The following is a 20619-nucleotide window of genomic DNA, read 5'->3' as shown; positions in this document are numbered from 1 at the left end:
CTTCACATCATCTAATTAGTGATATATTTTCAATACTTAATTAAAAAAGTGTTTTGTGGTATTATAGGATACTCGAATGGTTATATACATGGGGTAGATTTGACATGATCATTTACGTAATTGAAAATTTCAAATTAATGAGATCTGAGTTGTTAAATGAGGAAAATAAAGGAATGTGATCAAGGTGTAAGGGTATATGCATGATTGAGATTACATCACAAATAATAAATCTGAAAAATATATACGTGATATTAGCTGATTAGTGGTACGTTTTCCTTACCAACAAAAGTAATGTCATGTGTGATAATTGTTTTCGAAAACAGTTTTGAAAAATAGTTTTTAAAAATTGTTCTATTATGTTTTATAAAACAAAAATTTGTTTGAAAACCCAAAATGTTTTTAATCCATTTTTGTAACGCCAAGAAATTTTTATATAGGGATAAGATAGGAAATTTATAATAATAATAATATTAGTGAATTAATTATTTTAATAAAATGAAAGAGGGGTAAAAAGGTAATTTTCCTAATAAATACCCTAGGTATAAAAATGAAAAAAAAAGGAAAATCCTTTCTATTCTTCTTTTCATTCCTATTGGCAGAATACTAGAGGACATAAGACTTTCGGATCTAGGGTTTGAAGAATAGATTTCTTTAGGTAAGATTTTTGTTTTCTAATTCTTAGATCTTATTTTAATATATTCGTTATATTTTTAACCTTAGGTAGGAAACCCCAATCTAGATTAGGGTTTGTGTTTCTTAAAATAAATAAATAAATAAATTTAATTTCGTGGTGGATGACGTGTGATAGTTGTGGCAGCGTGAAGCCCCGTAGAATTAAGGATTAAAAAAATAAATAAAATAAATAAATAAACAGCAATGGGAATGTGTGGATCCATTGGGTGTGGAGTGTATGTTTTCTTATTTAATGTTTAATGGTTGGTGTGTGCTGGAGATGGTAGGATAGGTGTGGAAAGTGAGGTTTTGAAATAAATAAATAGAAAAAAAAAAAACATGTGGCAGAATAGTGATTAAAAAGAAAATGTGGAGATCATGGAGACGTACTATGTGTAGGTTTGGTTACGTGGTTGAAAAGTCAATGACTTGTGATATTGAGGGTGGAAAAGAAAAATGATATATTGAGGATTGTAGGATAATCTTATTAAAATATGAAGTAGGTCCTAGGAAAAGTTGGAATAAATAAGTAAAGAAATAAATTCTTATGTAAAGTGATGAAAGTGATTATTGTAAATAAATATTTTTAGGAAATTCAATTTAGTTTAGAAAAGAGAAATAAATTATTGAGGATAAATTGTTATTGGTTAAAAAGTTGGAAAATAATTTTTGTAATAATAATATTGACTTAAAAAAAGAATAAAAATAAATAAATAAATAAATTATAGGATTCCCAAACCTATTTTAAATGAATAGTCAATAGTGTTGATAGTACCTTTTTGTTAAGTTAGGTGAGAAGTAAATTTTGGGGCCAAACTTTTCAAGATTTGGAGTGCATATTTGAGGTAAGGGAAATTAATACAGTTGTTAAATTTTTTTTGAAACAATTTTTTTTATATGCATATACATTATTTGAAAACATTTGAGTTATATTCCGTTTTATGCATGGATCAAACTTGTTTTGCATGAAAAGTATGTTATAATTTTATATTTTGTTTTTGACAAATAAATGTGGAGATATTATATGTTGTAAATTTGAATAAATGAAATAAATATTTGATTCTAGTTTGTTTGACCTTTGTCAACTGGATTTAATAGTTGACTCTTGACTTTTGGTCATTGTCAATGAGATATAATAGTTGACCTTTACATTTCTTGGTGGGGAATGTAATTGATTTGAACCCTAGTCTCTAGGGGTTTCGGTTAGAGGTTACTAGTACTAGTAGTGTTTGGTTCCGTCCACCTTAAAGGAACAATTTGAGGCTAGCCACCCATTTGAAAAGTCCCACCTAACTTGGCACCCTTTGATGTTTGATGACCAGAGTAAATAAATTATTGGAATGTTTTGATTGAATTTGATATGAAAATGTTTGAATCAGAAATAAATGCATATAGTTAGAAATTTTGAATGTATTGGCAAAAAAAAAAAAATATTAACTCACAAGTTTATGAAAATGATTGATTACAATATCTCCTATTTTGTAAGTGAATTTGAAATATTTGATCCATGAACTGCATTAATGTTCCTTATTGGGTTGTGAGCTCATTCCTATTTGTTGACTACTTTTCAGGTACCCTTAGTTTGGGTGAGGGGTGATGGCTAGGCTGAGGAATGGTCATTATTAAGATTTGACTTAGGATTTTATGTTGGATTTTGTTTAACTGTTAGTTATGTTCATTTGGATCTTTTGGTATTTGGAAGCTATTTGGATATTGATCCTTTAAATTTTATGTTAGTTCAAAGTTGAGTTTTGGAGATTTTGAAATTTGTTTTAGTATTTGAATTGTTTAAGTTTGCAAATATTTGGACAATGGATTTTGGATAGTGGATGTTTTAGTTTTGAAATCGAATTTTGAGGATTTTAGATTTTGTTCCGCTACTTTGAACGGGTATTTGGTAATTGGTAACTTCCGATTACAAGATAATTGTTTGGGTCAGGTTACATTGTAAGCCTTCGGGTTTGAAGTGTGAAATAACCGTCATGCCCTTGGAGTGGGTCTTGGGGCGTGACAGAGTGGTATCAGAGCACTAAGTTTTGATCTTGATGGGAACTTGTTTAGTTTACCTTTGGAAATAGATGAGTGACGCATTAGTTTAAAGTTTCAACTTCATCTAGTCCGATTCTTTTTATTTTGGACAATTTTGACTTGCTTATTTGGCTTCTTAGTGACTGATTTAGTTATATCTTTTGCTTTATAGGACACCATGCCACCAAGAAGACCTGTCTCTTCCCAAAATAGTCAAGCTAATGATGATATACCCCCTCCACCTGAGGCTTTGCCCCTTATGAGTACTGAAGGGCTTTATAGATATTTGGGGACCTTGGATGAATTGGTTGAGTGTCAGGCTTGAGCTACTGGAAGTAATGGTCAAAGACAATCCTCATCTAGTAGGGGTAGCTCATTTGACAACTTTAAGAAGTTGGGTCCTCCTTATTTTTCTGGTACTTCGAATCCAATTGAGGCAGAGTCTTGGATTATGAAGATAGAAAAATTCTTCGATGTCATTGATTGTTCCGAGGAGCAAAAAGCCTCTTATGCAGCTTTCATGTTAGATAAAGAGGTAGACCATTGGTGGCGCATGACTAAAAGGCTTTTGGAGGATCAGGGGCCTATTGTTTAGAGACAGTTTAGGGAGGCTTTTTATAAGAAGTACTTTCCTGACAGTGTTCGACGACAAAAGGTGGGAGAGTTTGTTCTCTTGGAATAGAGGGATTTGACTATGGCCCAATATGAGGCTAAGTTTACCGAACTATCACGTTTTGCCCCACAGTTGATTGCTACAGAGGAGGAAAAAGCTTTAAAGTTTCAGGATGGACCGAAACCTTATTTGAAGAATAAGATATCAATTTTGAAGATAGGTGTTTATTCAGAGGTGGTAGACAGAGCCCTTATTGCAGAGAAGGACAATGAAAAGTTTCACCAATATAGAGAACAACAAAGGAAGATGAATAGAAATGATGGTACTCGTGGTAACCAAGCACATAAAAAGTCTACTCCAAGTAGAAATCAAAATAAAGGAAAGACAACACAAAATTCAGATGGGATTTATCCTACTTGTGGTAGGAAACATGGGGGTAGGCCATGCTATAGAGAGATTGAAGCTTGCTTTGGTTATGGAAAGTAGGGTCATATGGTGCGGGATTGTCTAGAGAATAAGAAGTTTGTTTTTGGAAAGCCTAAGGAGGAGAATAAAGAGGATAGACAACAGCCTAAGGCTCAAGGGCGGGTATTTGCTATGACTCATGGAGATGCTCAGCCTACTTTTGATGTGGTGACAGGTACTTTTCGAATCCACACCTTATTTTTTAGAGCCTTAATTGATCTTGGATCAACGCACTCTTTTGTTTCCGTATTTTTTGCTGGTTTGTTGGGTATGCCGATTGATAATATGGACTTTGATTTATTTGTTGCTACTTCTTTGGGAGATTCTGTTGTGGTTGATAAAATAATTAGAGATTGTTGTGTGATGATTGGGTATAGAGAGATGACAGTTGACTTAATACTTCTGGACCTTCAAGATTTTGATGTGATTTTGGGGATGGATTGGTTAGCTTCTTATCATGCTTCTGTTGATTGTTTTGGGAAAAGAGTGACTTTTAGCATTCCTGGTCAGCCTGATTTTAGTTTTGAGGGGAAGCATGTGGACAAACCACTACGTGTGATCTCAGCCTTGCGAGCTAGTTCTTTGCTCAGGAAAGGTTGTCAAGGCTTTTTAGCTTATGTTGTGAATGAGGAAAATGATTTAAAGTTGGAAGACATACTCATTGTAAGAGACTATCCTGATGTCTTTCCAGAGGATCTACCTGGCTTGCCACCAGAGTGGGAGGTGGAGTTCACCATTGATTTGGTACCAGTGACAGGTTCTATATCTAAGACCCCTTACAAGATGGCACCTTTGGAGCTTAAGGAGTTGAAGATTCAACTTCAGGAGTTGTTAGATAAGGGCTTCATTAGGCCTAGTGTTTCACCTTAGGGAGCTCCTGTTTTATTTGTAAAGAAGAATGATGGATCTATGAGACTCTGCATTGATTATAGAGAGTTGAATAAGGTGATGGTGAGGAATAAGTATCCCCTTTCTCGGATTGATGATTTGTTTGATCAGCTTCAGGGTGCTTGTGTGTTCTCTAAGATTGATCTTCGGTCTGGTTATCATCAGTTAAGGGTTAAAGGTGAAGATGTACCTAAGACTGTTTTTTGGACTAGATATGAGCATTATGAGTTTTTGGTTTGACTAATGCACTTGCTATTTTTATGGACTTAATGAATAGGGTATTCAAGCCTTATCTAGATCAGTTTGTGGTAGTTTTTATAGATGATATTCTGGTGTACTCAAAGAGTAGGGAGGAACATGAGCGCCATTTGAGTATTGTATTACAGACTCTCAAAGATAAGCGATTGTATGCTAAACTCAAGAAGTGTGAGTTCTGGTTACACAAGGTTTCTTTCATTGGGCATGTGGTGACCAATGATGGCATCTCAATTGATTCTGGAAAGGTAGATGTTGTGTCAAATTGGAGGAGACCTACTACTGTGACCAAGATTCAAAGTTTCTTAGGACTGGCTGGTTATTACAGGCGGTTTATTGAGGAGTTCTCTAAGATTGCCCTATCTCTAACCAGTTTGACTCAAAAAGGGGTTAAGTTTGAGTGGTATGATGATTGTGAATGTAGTTTCCAAGAGTTAAAGAACAGATTGGTGACAGCTCCTATTTTGACTATCCTTTCAGGTTCAGGAGGGTTTGTGGTGTGTAGTGATGCCTCTCGTCAGGTTTTAGGTTGTGTTCTTATGCAACATGGGAAAGTTGTGGCTTATGCTTCTAGACAATTAAAGCCTTACGAACGAAATTATCCTACTCATGATTTGGAGTTAGCTGTAGTGGTTTTTGCACTTAAGATCTGGAGACATTTTCTTTTTGGTGAAACTTGTGAGATATTCACAGATCATAAGAGTTTGAAGTATTTGTTTTCCCAAAAGGAATTGAACATGAGACAAAGAAAATGGTTTGAACTACTTAAGGACTATGATTGTATTATTTAGTAACACCCAGGGAAAGCGAATGTTGTGGTTAACGCCTTGAGTAGGAAAATTGTTGGTTCCTTAGCAGCTATTGGAGGCTGTTAGAGGCAAATATTGGAAGATTTGAGGAGTTTACAAGTCCATATCAGAGTTTTGGACTCGGGAGCTCTTGTGGCAAACTTTAGAGTGCAACTAGACTTGATTGGGAGAATTAAGACCCTACAAAAGAATGATGTGCAATTATTGCAACTTATGGAGGAAGTAAAAAGGGGTAGTAAGTCTGACTTTGTCTTATCAGATGATGGGATTTTGAAATTTGGGACTAGACTTTGTGTCCCAAATGATGGAGATCTAAGGAGAAAGTTGTTGGAGGAAGCTCATTGTTCTAAACTTGCAGTCCACCCAAGAGGGACAAATATGTATAGAGATTTAAAGCAGAACTATTGGTGGCCAGGAATGAAGCGGGATATTGCACAATATGTGGCTCAGTGTTTGGTATGTCAACAAGTGAAAGCTTAACATCAACGACCAACAGGATCTTTACAACCACTTACTATTCCTGAGTGGAAATGGGAGCATATTACCATGGACTTTGTGTCAGGGTTGCCAAGAATCTTAGGAGGTAATAATGCTATTTGGGTGATTGTGGATCGATTGACAAAGTCTGCTCATTTTCTACCTATGAAAGTAAATTTTTCTATGGACCGTTTGACTTCTCTTTATGTTAAGGAGATTGTGAGAATGCATGGGGTACCTGTTTCTATAGTTTCTGACAAAGATCCTCGTTTCACTTCTAGATTTTGGCATAACTTACAAAAAGCATTATGTACTAAGTTGAGTTTTAGTACTGCTTTTCATCCGTAGACTGATGGTCAATCAGAGAGGGTAATTCAGGTTCTGGAGGATTTGTTGAGATCTTGTACTTTGGACCTAAAAGGTAATTGGGATGATTATTTGCCTCTAGTGGAGTTTGCTTATAATAATAGCTTTCAAGCTAGCATTGGGATGACACCTTTTGAAGGGTTGTATGGTAGGAGATGTCGATCTCTTATTTGTTGGGATGATGTAGGAGAAAGGAAACTTTTAAGGCCTGAACTTGTGCAGTTGACAGTTGAAAAGATAACTTTGATTAAAGAAAGATTGAAAGCAACGCAAAGTAGACAGAAGAGTTATGCCGATAATCGCAGGAGAGATTTGGAGTTTGAAGTAGGTGATCATGTTTTCTTAAAAGTTTCGCCAATGAAGTCTGTGATGAGATTTGGGAGAAAAGGAAAACTTAGTCCTCGATTTGTGGGTCCGTTTGAAATATTGGAAAAAGTAGGTGCCTTGGCGTATAAAGTAGCCTTGCCCCCAAGTCTGTCTAAGATTCATAATGTGTTTCATGTTTCGACTTTGAGGAAATATGTTTTTGACCCTTCTCATGTTGTGGAGTTGGAGCCTATTCAGATTTTTGAGGACTTGACTTATAAAAATGTGCCCATTCAAATTGTAGATGTAATGGACAAGGTACTACGACATGTTGTTGTCAAGTTGGTAAAGGTCCAATGGAGCAATCATAGTATCCGAGAGGCCACTTAGGAGTTAGAAGATGAGATGAGAGAAAAACATTCTCAATTATTTCAAGACTTAGGTATGTCAAGTTTAGAAGACTAAACTTTTGTTAAGGAGGGGAGGATGTAACGCCCAGAAATTTTTATATAAGGATAAGATAGGAAATTTATAATAATAGTAATATTAGTGAATTAATTATTTTAATAAAATGAAAGAAGGGTAAAAAGGTAATTTTCCTAATAAATACCCTAGGTATAAAAAAAGAGGAAAAATCCTTTCTATTCTTCTCTAAATTTTCATTCCTATTGGCAAAATACCAGAGGACATAAGACTTTCGGATCTAGGGTTTGAAGAACAAATTTCTTTAGGTAAGATTTTTGTTTTCTAATTCTTAGATCTTATTTTAATATATTCGTTATATTTTTAACCTTAGGTAGGAAACCCCAATCTAGATTAGGGTTTGTGTTTCTTAAAATAAATAAATAAATAAATTTAATTTCGTGGTGGATGACGTGTGATAGTTGTGGCAGCGTGAAGCCCCATAGAATTAAGGATTAAATAAATAAATAAAATAAATAAATAAACAGCAATGGGAATGTGTGGATCCGTTGGGTGTGGAGTGTATGTTTTCTTATTTAATGTTTAATGGTTGGTGTGTGCTGGAGATGGTAGGATAGGTGTGGAAAGTGAGGTTTTGAAATAAATAAATAGAAAAAAAAAAAACATGTGGCAGAATAGTGATTAAAAAGAAAATGTGGAGATCATGGAGACATACTATGTGTGAGTTTGGTTATATGGTTGAAAAGTCAATGACTTGTGATATTGAGGGTGGAAAAGAAAAATGATATATCGAGGATTGTAGGATAATCTTATTAAAATATGAAGTAGGTCCTAGGAAAAGTTGGAATAAATAAGTAAAGAAATAAATTCTTATGTAAAGTGATGAAAGAGATTGTTGTAAATAAATATTTTTAGGAAATTCAATTTAGTTTAGGAAAGAGAAATAAATTATTGAGGATAAACTGTTATTGGTTAAAAAGTTGGAAAATAATTTTTGTAATAATAATATTGACTTAAAAAAAAAAAGAATAAAAATAAATAAATAAATAAATTTTAGGATTCCCAAACCTATTTTAAATGAATAGTCAATAATGTTGATAGTACCTTTTTGTTAGGTTAGGTGAGAAGTAAATTTTGGGGCCAAACTTTTCAAGATTTGGAGTGCTTATTTGAGGTAAGGGAAATTAATGCAGTTGTTAAATTTTTTTTGAAACATTTTTTTTTTCTACATATATACATTATTTGAAAACGTTTGAGTTATATTCCATTTTATGCATAGATCAAACCTGTTTTGTATGAAAAGTATGTTAAAATTTTATATTTTGTTTTTGACAAATAAATGTGGAGATATTATATGTTGTAAATTTGAATAAATGAAATAAATATTTGACTCTGGTTTGTTTGGTCTTTGTCAACGGGATATAATAGTTGACTTTTGACTTTTGGTCATTGTTAATGGGATATAATAGTTGATCTTTACATTTCTTGGTGGGGAATGTAATTGATTTGAACCCTAACCTCTAGGGGTTTCGGTTAAAGGTTACTAGTACTAGTAGTGTTTGGTTCCATCCACCTTAAAGGAACAATTTGAGGTTAGTCATCCATTTGAAAAGTCCCACCTAACTGGGCACCCTCTGATGTTTGATGACCAGAGTAAATAAATTATTGGAATGCTTTGACTAAATTTGATATGAAAATGTTTGAATCAGAAATAAATGCATACAGTTAGAAATTTTGAATGTATTGGCAAAAAAACAAAATTTAACTCACAGGTTTATGAAAATGATTGATTACAATATCTCCTATTTTGCAAGTGAATTTGAAATATTTGATCCATGGACTACATTAATGTTCCTTATTGGGCTGTGAGCTCATTCTTATTTGTTGACTACTTTTTAGGTACCCTTAGTTCGGGTGATGAGTGATGGCTAGGTTGAGGAATGGTCATCATTAGGATTTGACTTAGGATTTTATGTTGGATTTTGTTTAACTGTTAGTTATGTTCATTTGGATCTTTTGGTATTTGGAAGCTATTTGGATATTGATCCTTCAAATTTTATGTTAGTTCAAAGTTGAGTTTTGAAGATTTTGAAATTTGTTTTAGTACTTGAATTGTTTAAGTTTACAAATATTTGGATAATGGATTTTGGATAGTGGATGTTTTAGTTTTGAAATCGAATTTTGAGGATTTTAGATTTTGTTCCGCTACTCTAAACAAGTATTTGGTAATTGGTAACTTCCGATTATAAGATAATTGTTTGGGTCAGGTTACACTGTAAACATTCGGATTTGAAGTGTGAAATGACCGTCATACCCTTAGAGTGGGTCTTGGGGCGTGACAATTTTTAAAAATTTTTAAAAAATCATTTTTATTTTTAATCATTCTACATACTTGCATAATTATTTTCTAAAAACACACTCAAAAAACAAGTAAAATAACATAAAATAATTAAAAGATGTTTTTTAAAACATTCTGTTTTCTATTTTTAAGAACAAAAAACAAAAAATAAATTTTAATTATTAAATATATATTTTTAATTACGAAGGACATAAAACTTTTTTCGAAAATAATTCTTAAGAACACCGATAAAATTTGTAACATCATGGAATGATTTTATAACATGTGCTTTTTCCTCTACCACCCAAAACAATAAAGTTAATAATAAGCATTTGGGTGGTCCACAGGGACACTCTAATAGTAAACCATGTGCATTTATTTATCCTTTTTCACTTTTGCTTATCATTGCGTTTCCTCTCAAGTTTAGTCCCATTCAACCCATACTCATTTTGTAGTTCCTCCTTATTGGCGGGGATCAATTTAATATTTTTATATTTCATTTTATCATCATTATGATTTTGTTTTCCTTTTTGTTATTCTTTTAAAATTTAAAAAATATTTGATGGGTATTAATTTTTTTTACTTGATTTTAAATAGAAATTAAAATTAAATAATGATTAATAAAGTTAAGTATCAGGTGGTTTATTTTTATAATATTTTATTTATATTAAGCATTAAAAAAAATCAATATATTATTTTTTTATTTAAAAAAAATAAAATATTTTATCTTTTTTTTATCAGTCAAAAAATTATAACAAGTTATAAAAAAGTAAAAAATAAATAAATAACTTGAATTCTAAAAATAAATTACTTTGAGTAAAAAGTTTAAAAAAAAAAAAAAACAAATACCCTTTAAATGATCTAGAAATTTAAGTATAATTTAAATATTTCAAATGTTAAATCTCCATGCATATCTAGATTTAAGGTGTAGATTCTATTGGAAATAGCAAGTTTTACCCATTCAAATTACATTTCTAAAAATCATTGAGATAATTAAGATTGCGTTCAATACTATTTTTACTCTTAATTATATTCGGTAGAAATATTTTCTCTTGAAATATTTACTAAAGAATCATCTATCAAATATTTATTTAGAAAACACGATAAGTAATTTTTCAACATTAATGAATTTTCAATTTTTTAAAAGAGTTTTACAAATCTTGTCAAAAATCTAATTTTTTAATTTTTATTTTAAAAAGACACTTTTTAGGTTAAAAACTTTTTATAGAATTACTGTCAAATGGACTATTTATTTTTTTATTTTTTTAATCAAGGAACCTTCCATGACCAAATCCTTATAACTCTCTATGAGGACCCGGGGTGCTCATCTTCTCACAACAACCAGCATTGCGTAAATTAAGGGTATCACAAGTGATAGAATTTAGGACCATACTTCTCAGTATTTGTCCTAACCAATTGGACTAACTTGAAGGGTTTAAACAAACTTTTAAATAAGATTAATTTTGCTTCTCTTATTTTGAATTAAAGAGAAGATAAATAAAAATAATAAATAAGAAGTATGGGAGAGATGTTTGATAAAATCTCTATAAAATGTACTTAACTTAAACTTTAGAGATGGTGAGCAAAAATTATCCCTTATTAAATATTAGAATTAATCAAATCAATTATGTTAGATGTTGTATACCCAAATGAAAAATAAGGTAAATTGTATTTATTTATTTATTTATTTCATTTTTTTTAGCCTTTTTAAAACTATTTTCCATGGAAGAAAGAGGAAATGGAAAAATTATGTGTAGTTCACAAAAATATGCTTACATCTCTCACTCTCAATGTTTGTGCTCCTAATAATGGCATCCAAACACACCACTAAAATCAAGTAATGATAATTAATAATTAATAATTATAATCAATACAAAATGAAAATCACCAGCTGCTGAATGCTGATTTTGAATCTCCAATCCTTCAAGTCTGGTGCATTTTCCTCCATGTTACTATACAACCCAAAATTCCTGCATTCATTTCAAAACCAATTGAATTCCTAAATTTTCATGGCAAATATTTCTTTCAAAAATGATCAGCAAGGCCTTAAAATCATAATTTTGTTCATTTCCAGAGAAGAATTATTAATATTGTTTTTTGCTGGATGATGAAGAAGAGTAATAGTGATTATGATACCTGCTAAAGTGTTGGCCAATGACCTTCCTACTTTGCTTGAAGATGACTTCACTGCACAGTATACAATCAAATTAAACCTATGTTTGGATGTTTCCCAGAGTAAAGAAAGAAAAAAAATGTAAATATTATGATTGGTTTTGAAAATTTCAAGGAAACTGAAAAATATGATAAAATAAAATTAAAAATTTAGATATATTGTAAGTTTAAAATAACATATAAAAATAATTTATAAATTTTAAATCAACGATTTGAAAATCGAACTTGTAGATCCAATCAATCACTTAACGGATGAACTAATAACTCTTTTGGTTTGGTTTGATATCGGGTCTTGCTCTAAAAACATTGCTTTAAATTTATTTTTTATTTTTTTTTATTGTTCTCTTTTCCTCGTATTTTTCTTTAAAATTTTGAAATCAAATAAAAAAATAAAATTTATGACGAGTTGGCAAAAATGAAAATTAAGGTGGCATTTGCTTTTTTTTTTTTTTTTTTTGGTAAAGGTTGGGTTTGGTTCCTAGAAAAATTGAAGAAAAATATGAAAAAAAGAAATAAAAGAAAAATGAAAAAAAATGTAAGGAAAAATTAAAATTAAATTTAATGTAATAAATTATTTTTATATGCTATTTTAAACTCATTTCACATTTTTTACGTAAAAATTAAATAAAAATAAAAATTTTAATATTTTCATTATTTTTAATTATTATTATTATTATTTTGGATTTTTTTTTTTTTTTTCCTTTCCTTGAGACTTTTTGGAAGCAAATATAATCTTAAAGTCTAAATAAGTGTAATCTGGGCAGAAACGTTGTACCTGAATCACAATTGGACGTGGAATTGGAGCTCCCACACAGGCACAGCTCCCGAACGCCATCGCTCCCGTACCCACAGGCGCCGCCGGTGGCCTCACAGGCTCGACAGAACTCATTCCCCTGCACCGAGTACCTCACCCTTATGCCATACGACCACCCCCCAGGTCCAATCTCTCGCAATGGCGCTAAACTGTAGGCACTACTATACCCCTCACACTCCAGCCTCGTGAGGTTTATAGCCTTGATCGCCTCAAACGGCACCGCACAACACTCCGGCGGCCCTGTCCCAGACCCCAACTTCTTTGGCCCAAACACTCCCCAAGCTGAACACCAATAGTACTCCTCACACCCCATCCCTGAAACATTTCTACACGGAAGATGCTTGCTTGGGAACCCCTGGAAGAGTGGGGATTGTGCCGAGCAGCCTAATAACATGAACACATTGTCTGCAGCCGGGTTCAGGTACGGCGCCCGCCAGTGCTCGATCGCGAACCCATTCCCCTTGCCTCCCAGCACAATCGACTCACAAGTGGACATGTGGGGGTCGTCAAGCGTAAGGGCCTGGTAAGCGTAGTCGATATCCAGGACCCTGTATGATCCTGAGGTTATGTGAAACATGAGCACATCATTCATGCAAAACAGCAGGTCGCGGAAACCCGGGTGGCCGCAGCCTGATCGGAGCGCAAAGGGGTAGTCAATGGTGATGTTGCCGCAGTAGGATCGGCATGTGTTGACATGGACGGCACGGCCGGAGACCAGTAATGCGAGTGAGGTGAGAGCAAACAGCTGGGTGGTTGTAAAGAATACTAGTAGTAGTGTAGTCATGGTTGAGGATGAGAGAGGAGAGGAGTGGAGTGTTTGGAAGGAAAGAAAGTTTTTGAGTATTGGAAGATAATGATACTTTGCTTGTATGGTTGAAGATGACTTTATTCACATGGTAGTGTTGATGAGGTTGGTGGAAGAATTGTTTAGGAATTTACATTCTCTTTTTGAAGGAATTATTACTTGTTTGAGCGGATGTTCAGGACTTTTGGAGGTTCCCTCGTAGCTTTAGTTTGCTTTTTCAGTATTTCAGACAGAGAGAAATCATAAGAAATCCCTAGATTTTGTTGTTGGGTTTGCTTTAGAATCAAGCAACTTGCTCTCCATCTCCCTCTCACTTATGACTAACAGTGGTTGGGCATAAAAAGAAAATAGAAGGAAAAAAATAAAATAATATAAATAAATTATTTTTGTAGATTATTTGAAACTCATTTAATTTATTTTAATTCATATAAAAAAATTAAATAATTTAAAAATATATGTACATAAGGTTTCAATTAATTCTAATTATATTTGATTTTTTTAATTTTTTTATAATAAAATAAAATATGAGAAAATCAATACATGAAACTCAATTATGATGTTCTTTAGCTTTTACTTTGATTAGGAATTCTAATTATGACTTTAAAAGACAAATTTGTTATTATTAGGATTTAATCTTTTTATTATTATTATTATCATTAGGGAATTCAATTATTTTAACCAAGGGGCCTTCTAACATTAGAATATTATTCAAATATTATGCTTTCTTATTCTCTCTCATCTTTCCTTCTCAAATTGGATTCACCCCATTATTTTATTTTTATTTTTTATTTTTTCTCTCTCATTTGTTGTAAATTTGTAATTTGAATGTTCTAGAGAGCTAAAGCTAAGTAACAACTAAATTAAGCCCAAAACACAACAATCAAGGAAAACAAAAGAAGAATTTAGGTACTTATTGGATTGGGATGGTTGAGACGTAATAAAACATTGTCTTCAAAGTAGATTCACCCTTTTCAAAGATTAATCTCAATGTAGCAAGGAACTGATGTCCTACCTTCAGGATTCAATGGTCAAGAACTTGCCTAAAGGGCATTCCTTGGATGAGAAACAATGCATTTTAGAAATAAAATAATACAGTAAGTATAAAGTCTAATGTAGTTATCATGGATATACTTAAACTAGGATAGGTTACAACAATGATAGTGTCTTGTAGTGGCTATTGTGGACTATAACAAATATGACTTAGATCTTCTATACAACTCTTAATGTACCTAAGTCATATACAATATAAGTGATGCAAGCTTGAATACTCAAATCAATATCAATGCAAACAATGGATAAATTAGTGAAAACTTAAGTCTAATTTTGTTGTATCATATCTTACTTTTAAAAGCTTTATCATAACATCAACAATGTAGCCTTCACTTATATCTCATGTATTACTAGGTTATGAATGGAAGTTAGAGCTAACATAACTCTAATTGAGGAAATCATGGTTAGGACAAAGGTGATAAACTAATCTACACCTTTCCTTTGTTTAACCCCTTTGGCTACTAAATATGCATTGTACTTCTCTATGGACACAAGACTCTAATTTATTTTTAAAATCCACTTACAACCTATAATCTTCACAAAATCTATATATCTCATGTATGGTTTATCTGTGGTGATCGATTCAATTTCACTTTTAATGGCCTCCTTATAGAATGATGCATCAACAAAACTTATTACTTCTTTATTAAACCTAAGGTCCTTATCTATTAGGAAGGTGTAAAAATTATCTCCAAGGTTTCTTGCTTTCCTATCTCTTCTACTTCTTCTAGTTCAATTTAAAAGGATTCATTAGACTAGTCTCTAATTGTTCTTTGAATTAGTTCTTCACCACTAGGTTTCGCAGGAAAGATGTTTTCAAAGAAATCAACATTTTTGGTTCCTATTATCGTATTCACTTCTATGAGGTTGTTTTTTGATTTAACAACTAGAAACTTATTTGCTACATTATTCCCAACATATCCTATGAACATTATATCAAAAGTTTTAGGACCTATTTTTCATTTCTTAGGTTCAGGAAGAAGTACCTTTACCAAACATCCCCACACTTTTAGGTACCTTATGGTAGTTGCATAACTTTTCCACAACTCTTGAAGTGTTTTATTAGGTTTCTTATAAGAAATTATGTTTTGAATATGACAAACGGAGAAGATAGCTTCCCCTCACAAGTTTATGGGTGTCCGATAACTTACCAACATTGTGTTCATTATATCCTTAAGAGTCTTATTTTCCCTCTCTAGCACTCCATTAGATTCCGAGAAATAAAAAAGAGTACTCTCATGAATGATCCTATGATTTTCACAAAATGAATTAAAAAGGTTGGACTTATACTCTCCTTTCCCATTAGCTCTAAGCTCTTTATTTTTATTTTTTTACTTAGGCTTTATTTAGTAACTATTTTAGAAATAGTTTTTTGTTTTCCAAAATAGAAAAGAGGATTTTTCACTTGTTTTTTGAGTACTATAATAAAAAATAATGATACAAATATAGAGGACACTCCATATAAAAGTTTATTTCAAAACATATTTAAAAATATAGAAAACATGCCAAAAACATTCCAGGCTATCAAATAGACTTAAAAAAAAGAAAAAATTGTTCTCCATGTTTTGTAGAACAAAAATTTATTTGAAAACTTGAAATGTTTTTAACACATTTTCTATAGTTTTAAATATATTTTAAAAATATTTTTATAGGCAGTACTTCATTTTTAATCATTCTTCATTTTTTTTATAATTATTATTATTTAAAATACCTTTAAAAAAAAGTGAAAACAAATGAAAATAATTAAAAGATATTATTTAAAAACATCATATTTTCTATTTTTAAGAATAAAAAACTGTTTTTTATTTTCTTATTTTCAAATGTGTTTTCCTATTTTTTATTTTAGAGAACAAAATTTTGTTTTTGAAAATAATTACCAAACAAAGAAAAAAATATTATATAATAATTCTCAAAAATCATTCTTAAAAATTATTTTTTAAAACACTTGCCAGACAAAGTCATAATAATCAAGTAAATATATCCTATAAAATAAAAAGAAAATAAAGAATTATCTTTCTATATAATCAAAATTCTTCTAGCAATAAATTACATATTTTTAATTTATGAGTAGAAAAAGAAAAAAAAAAAAGAAAAAAATTAGGAGAAAAAAAATGTGATACATAATTTTTTTTTTTAAAAATTTTAAAATAGGAAAAAAAAAACGTGATACAGAAAATATTCCAAAATATATATATTTTTTTTAAGAAAATTTTGATATCATATCTTAAAATTAATATTGATAATAAAAAGAAAGAATTCAATTGGCAAAAATTGTGAAGATTAACATAAAGGGTATTTCGGGGATTGTACAATTCGTGGGATAAATTGGTAATTTGACTTCTGTCCCCTCTGGTGCCGATCTGCCATGGCGGTAGAATTCCTGAATAGCTTCATGGAGTCTGAGTAGCTTCCGTTTGGTTGCTGAGAAAACCAAGGAAAATAAAAATACACATATGAACTGATTATTGCCTTATTGATAAACTTCTCACAGGAAAGCTTCAAATTTTCTTCTCAGCCACCAAACAGTTCATTAGAGATTTGAGAAGCTCTGTGGCCATGGAAGATGTAGAAAAAACTGAAGAAACCTTATCGAATGTAAGCATCTCAGTCTACATTTCTTTTTTATATACAGTGCTAGATATTGGCTTTTACTTGCTCTTGAATTTGGGTTATCTTCTGTTTAGCTGCTGAGAAAAATTAGGCAAAAAAAATCGAGATTTCAATTGCAAATCTTCTTTGTTTTTAATCGATTTTTTTAGCTACCAGGTGGGGGGTTAAGGTTTTGTTTGTCTGAATTCATTTCAGGCCATTTCTAGTGCCTTTTAAGTGGTTTTTGTGTCAAATGGTACTGATTTGGTGAACCATAAGAAAATTTCATGAATATCTGATATGAATCCAAGGTACAAAATGAGAAACCCTAACTGTTTGTGTCCTTTACAAATTTTCATTTTCGGTAGTACATATATTTTGGTTCGTTCTGTTCAGGGAAACCTCCATGGTTTTTGAGCAGCTCTATTGTGCTTTGCATTGAATTTGGGGATAGAATATTTTTCCTGGTTGATTTTTCTTAAGTTTGTTTTCCGGGAAAATAGTTCAGATATTATAGCTTTATGAATGTGTATTGGCAGAATAGATATTATGTGTATGACTATTATGATTCTATGATCATGTTGATTTTGTGATATATCTAGAGGCTAATCTTGTCTTCTCCACACAATTAGGGTACCTCAAAGATCCCTGGAACTGTTAATTGGGGCACTGCGACTGTACTTGGTGTGCTTGCTGGCATGTTATATGGAGGTAGCAAGGAGGCATCTGCTTCTGTGGTAAGTTGCCATACAGAAAACTGCTTCAAATGCATATCTTCTTAGGAACTTATTAAAGCTAAGCTTGGTTTCCAGAAAATTTGAGGGAAAATGATAGGAAAAGGAAATATAGAGGAAAAGTAGAAGAAAAGAAAAAGTGAAAGAAAATAAAAAATACATTTAAAGTGAATAAATTATTTTTATATACTATTTCAAACTCATTTTAGTTCATTGATATAAAGATTAAATAATTTGAAAATGCATAAATTTCTAACTTTAATTATATTTGATTTTCTTTCGTGTTTTCCATAGTATAACCAAACATGAGAAAATCATTTTCTTGAACTTTTTTTCTTTCCTTAGTACTTTCTGAAAATCAAACATAACCTAAGTGTTCTGTTCAACAGAGCCATCCAATGATCTTCTCTGTCCTCCTTCCTATGCAGTCATGCTCCTCTTGAATAGAATAACTCAAAAGGAGGGAAGGAGTACGAAGAGAAGACTTGTATATGCGGATATTGAGATTATAGAAGCTATCTTTTAAGGATACCACAGCTTAATATTATGCAAACTAAACTTTTGAATTAATGAATTTAACTGAAACTTACATGCGCAAATTATTCTTACTTTACCGATCTTTCTTGACACATTTTTGTTCTAGTGTTGGTATGAATTATGATTTCCTATAGATTTTAGGTCTTAGTAAACAGTGTATCTTAAATAATTTTCATTGTCTTCTTGTGCACAATCCAATTAAACTTTTAATGATGATTACAATGTTATGGCAGAGCAAGGATGCAGAAGTGATGCTGAAGCTTGGGAGCACACCAGACAAGCGGGAGCAATATAGGTTAATGAGAGATGCAATGGAGAAAAGGTTCATCCGAGTCACTCGTGGGTCCATAGTTGGTGGAGTACGCCTTGGGATGTTCACTGCTGCATTCTATACTCTACAGAATTTTTTTGCTGAAAAACGAGGTGTACATGATGTTTTTAATATTGCTGGAGCTGGTTCACTCACTGCTGCAACGTTTGGTCTAATTAGTAAGAATTCATAACTAATGCATCAGACCTGTTCTCTCATTTGAACTTTTAAATTTGCTTGCAGTTCCTTTATGGCACCTATATACTTATTAAAAATTTATACCATCTGGTGATTTGAGTTCATAGTTATAAAGATTTATACTATTTTCAGCATATTAACTTCACTTACATGACTCACTGAAGTTTAACATGAAGTTGAAGTTTAATATCTTGTGCATTTATGCTTGATTTTGTAATTTGAATTTATGGCAAAGTTGTTTTCACTTTTGGGGTGAAAGAGGTTCAATTAACCCAAAGTTGAAAGCCTTGAATATGAGAATAGAACTGAGGAAATGCAGTCATCTCTGGCTATTTGACTTTTTGTCTTTTTTACTTTATTTAATTAGTGCCAGGGTCGATTCGTTGGCGTGCAAGGAATGTGCTGCTGGGTTCAGTTCTGGGAGCAGCACTTGGTTTCCCCCTTGGTAATATATTCTCATCTTATCATCTGATTTGTATTTTGTATTTGTTAAGTTTTTTATTTATTTATTTATTTATTTTATAAAATGACATAACATGTGGGCTCTAAGACAGTCTTTAAATAAGTGCTACACATCAGTTATTACCAGAAATTAGAACAAAAAAATATTGGCTATTGTGACAAATCACCTTAATAGGGTTGCTGTCCCATATCCCATCATAGTAAACTGTTTGGGTTGTCCTAATATCATGTTTATTTGAATAACTGTTATTTCATGAACACCAAAAACAAAGGTTATAGCACCTTTTATAATTTAAACAATGGTCATGTAATTATGTACTGCAGTACTATCCCAAAAATATTAATATATCTCCATCTGAAATTGGTTATATAAAAAGCAATGGAATAATATTTATGGCCTGTTTATGAGACGGCTGTAAATTGTAAGATTTGATAACTTGTATTAATCTAGATGGGTAGCATGGGAAGTTGCATCCCCAGGTGATATTGAAAAGGAAAATTAGAGCACTCTTTCTTTTTTGATAGGCAAAGAAACATTATGGACTGAAAAAGAGGGGTGCAATCCGTACACACACAGTGTGTATAAAATTAGAGAACTCATTCAAACTGTGAGGGAAGCAGGGCATGTAACCAAATTATGGAATTTGCTGACAGGTTGGGCTCATTTGAAGCTGTTAGAGACAGCAAATGAAGGAAGACTAGCTGCCTATCCTGATTCAGATCAAATAGGACAAGCGAAGGGTGGTGTTGGCGCTGCAATTGACAGGCTTGAAGGGAAGTTGAATAAATAGAACAGCAATAAGTGCAGCGGTGAAACCCTTCTTTTTCCTGCAGAAGAATAGGTATAGATAACAAGAGGAGAGAACTGGATTACCTGATTAAATGGTTATGTCCAGCATTTATTTCCATTTTCCCAGAAGATGTGGTTTGGGAAAAGAAGACTTGGAAGCATGCAGAAGCATAAAATTTTGGCAATAATTTTGTATAAAAATGGTGTCGATCTTGATCATAGGCATATTGAAAGTTTGTTTTATTCACATCTTCCATGATATTTACTCAGCTACATATCATACCAGTTTCTGCAGAAAAGGGTTAACCAAACCTGAACTGATACCTCATGAGAATTTAGCTTTTATTGATTCCTTCTCATCTAATTTTTGAACTCCATTTATTCAACGGGATTCATAAGTTCTTGTTGAGAATTTCACTTCTAATTTCACTTGGGACTTGCGAGTGTGAATGGGTGAGGGTGGAAAATGCAATAAACTGTTACGAGAGGAAAGATTGAAAATTGGTCTCACAATATGG

At 32.0% G+C, this 20619-nt stretch overlaps 3 protein-coding genes across 3 annotated transcripts; 2 read left to right on the top strand and 1 right to left on the bottom strand.

Annotated features, from left to right (window-relative positions):
- The first annotated feature begins 3394 nt into the window (after window positions 1–3394).
- On the top strand, window positions 3395–5426 carry LOC132252769 (uncharacterized). Its single transcript, XM_059733966.1, has 7 exons — window positions 3395–3635; window positions 3825–3953; window positions 4227–4373; window positions 4494–4608; window positions 4711–4815; window positions 4944–5324; window positions 5402–5426. Exons 1-7 carry the CDS (start codon window positions 3395–3397, stop codon window positions 5424–5426), a joined length of 1143 nt encoding a protein of 380 aa, XP_059589949.1.
- A 5948-nt stretch (window positions 5427–11374) lies between these two features.
- Window positions 11375–13598, bottom strand: LOC100250137 (uncharacterized). Its single transcript, XM_002282237.5, has 3 exons — window positions 12588–13598; window positions 11777–11827; window positions 11375–11610 (listed from the first exon to the last, which is right to left on the bottom strand). Exons 1-3 carry the CDS (start codon window positions 13408–13410, stop codon window positions 11564–11566), a joined length of 921 nt encoding a protein of 306 aa, XP_002282273.2. The 5' UTR covers window positions 13411–13598; the 3' UTR covers window positions 11375–11563.
- A 3198-nt stretch (window positions 13599–16796) lies between these two features.
- Window positions 16797–20348, top strand: LOC100246841 (uncharacterized). Its single transcript, XM_002278892.5, has 5 exons — window positions 16797–17076; window positions 17703–17807; window positions 18575–18830; window positions 19217–19294; window positions 19966–20348. Exons 1-5 carry the CDS (start codon window positions 17038–17040, stop codon window positions 20100–20102), a joined length of 615 nt encoding a protein of 204 aa, XP_002278928.1. The 5' UTR covers window positions 16797–17037; the 3' UTR covers window positions 20103–20348.
- The last annotated feature ends 271 nt before the right edge of the window (window positions 20349–20619 follow it).

The sequence above is a fragment of the Vitis vinifera genome, chromosome 17 (genome assembly GCF_030704535.1).
Source record: "Vitis vinifera cultivar Pinot Noir 40024 chromosome 17, ASM3070453v1".
NCBI lineage: Eukaryota > Viridiplantae > Streptophyta > Magnoliopsida > Vitales > Vitaceae > Vitis > Vitis vinifera.
Note: the sequence above shows the minus strand (reverse complement) of the source record. Positions and strands in the feature narration are given on the sequence as shown.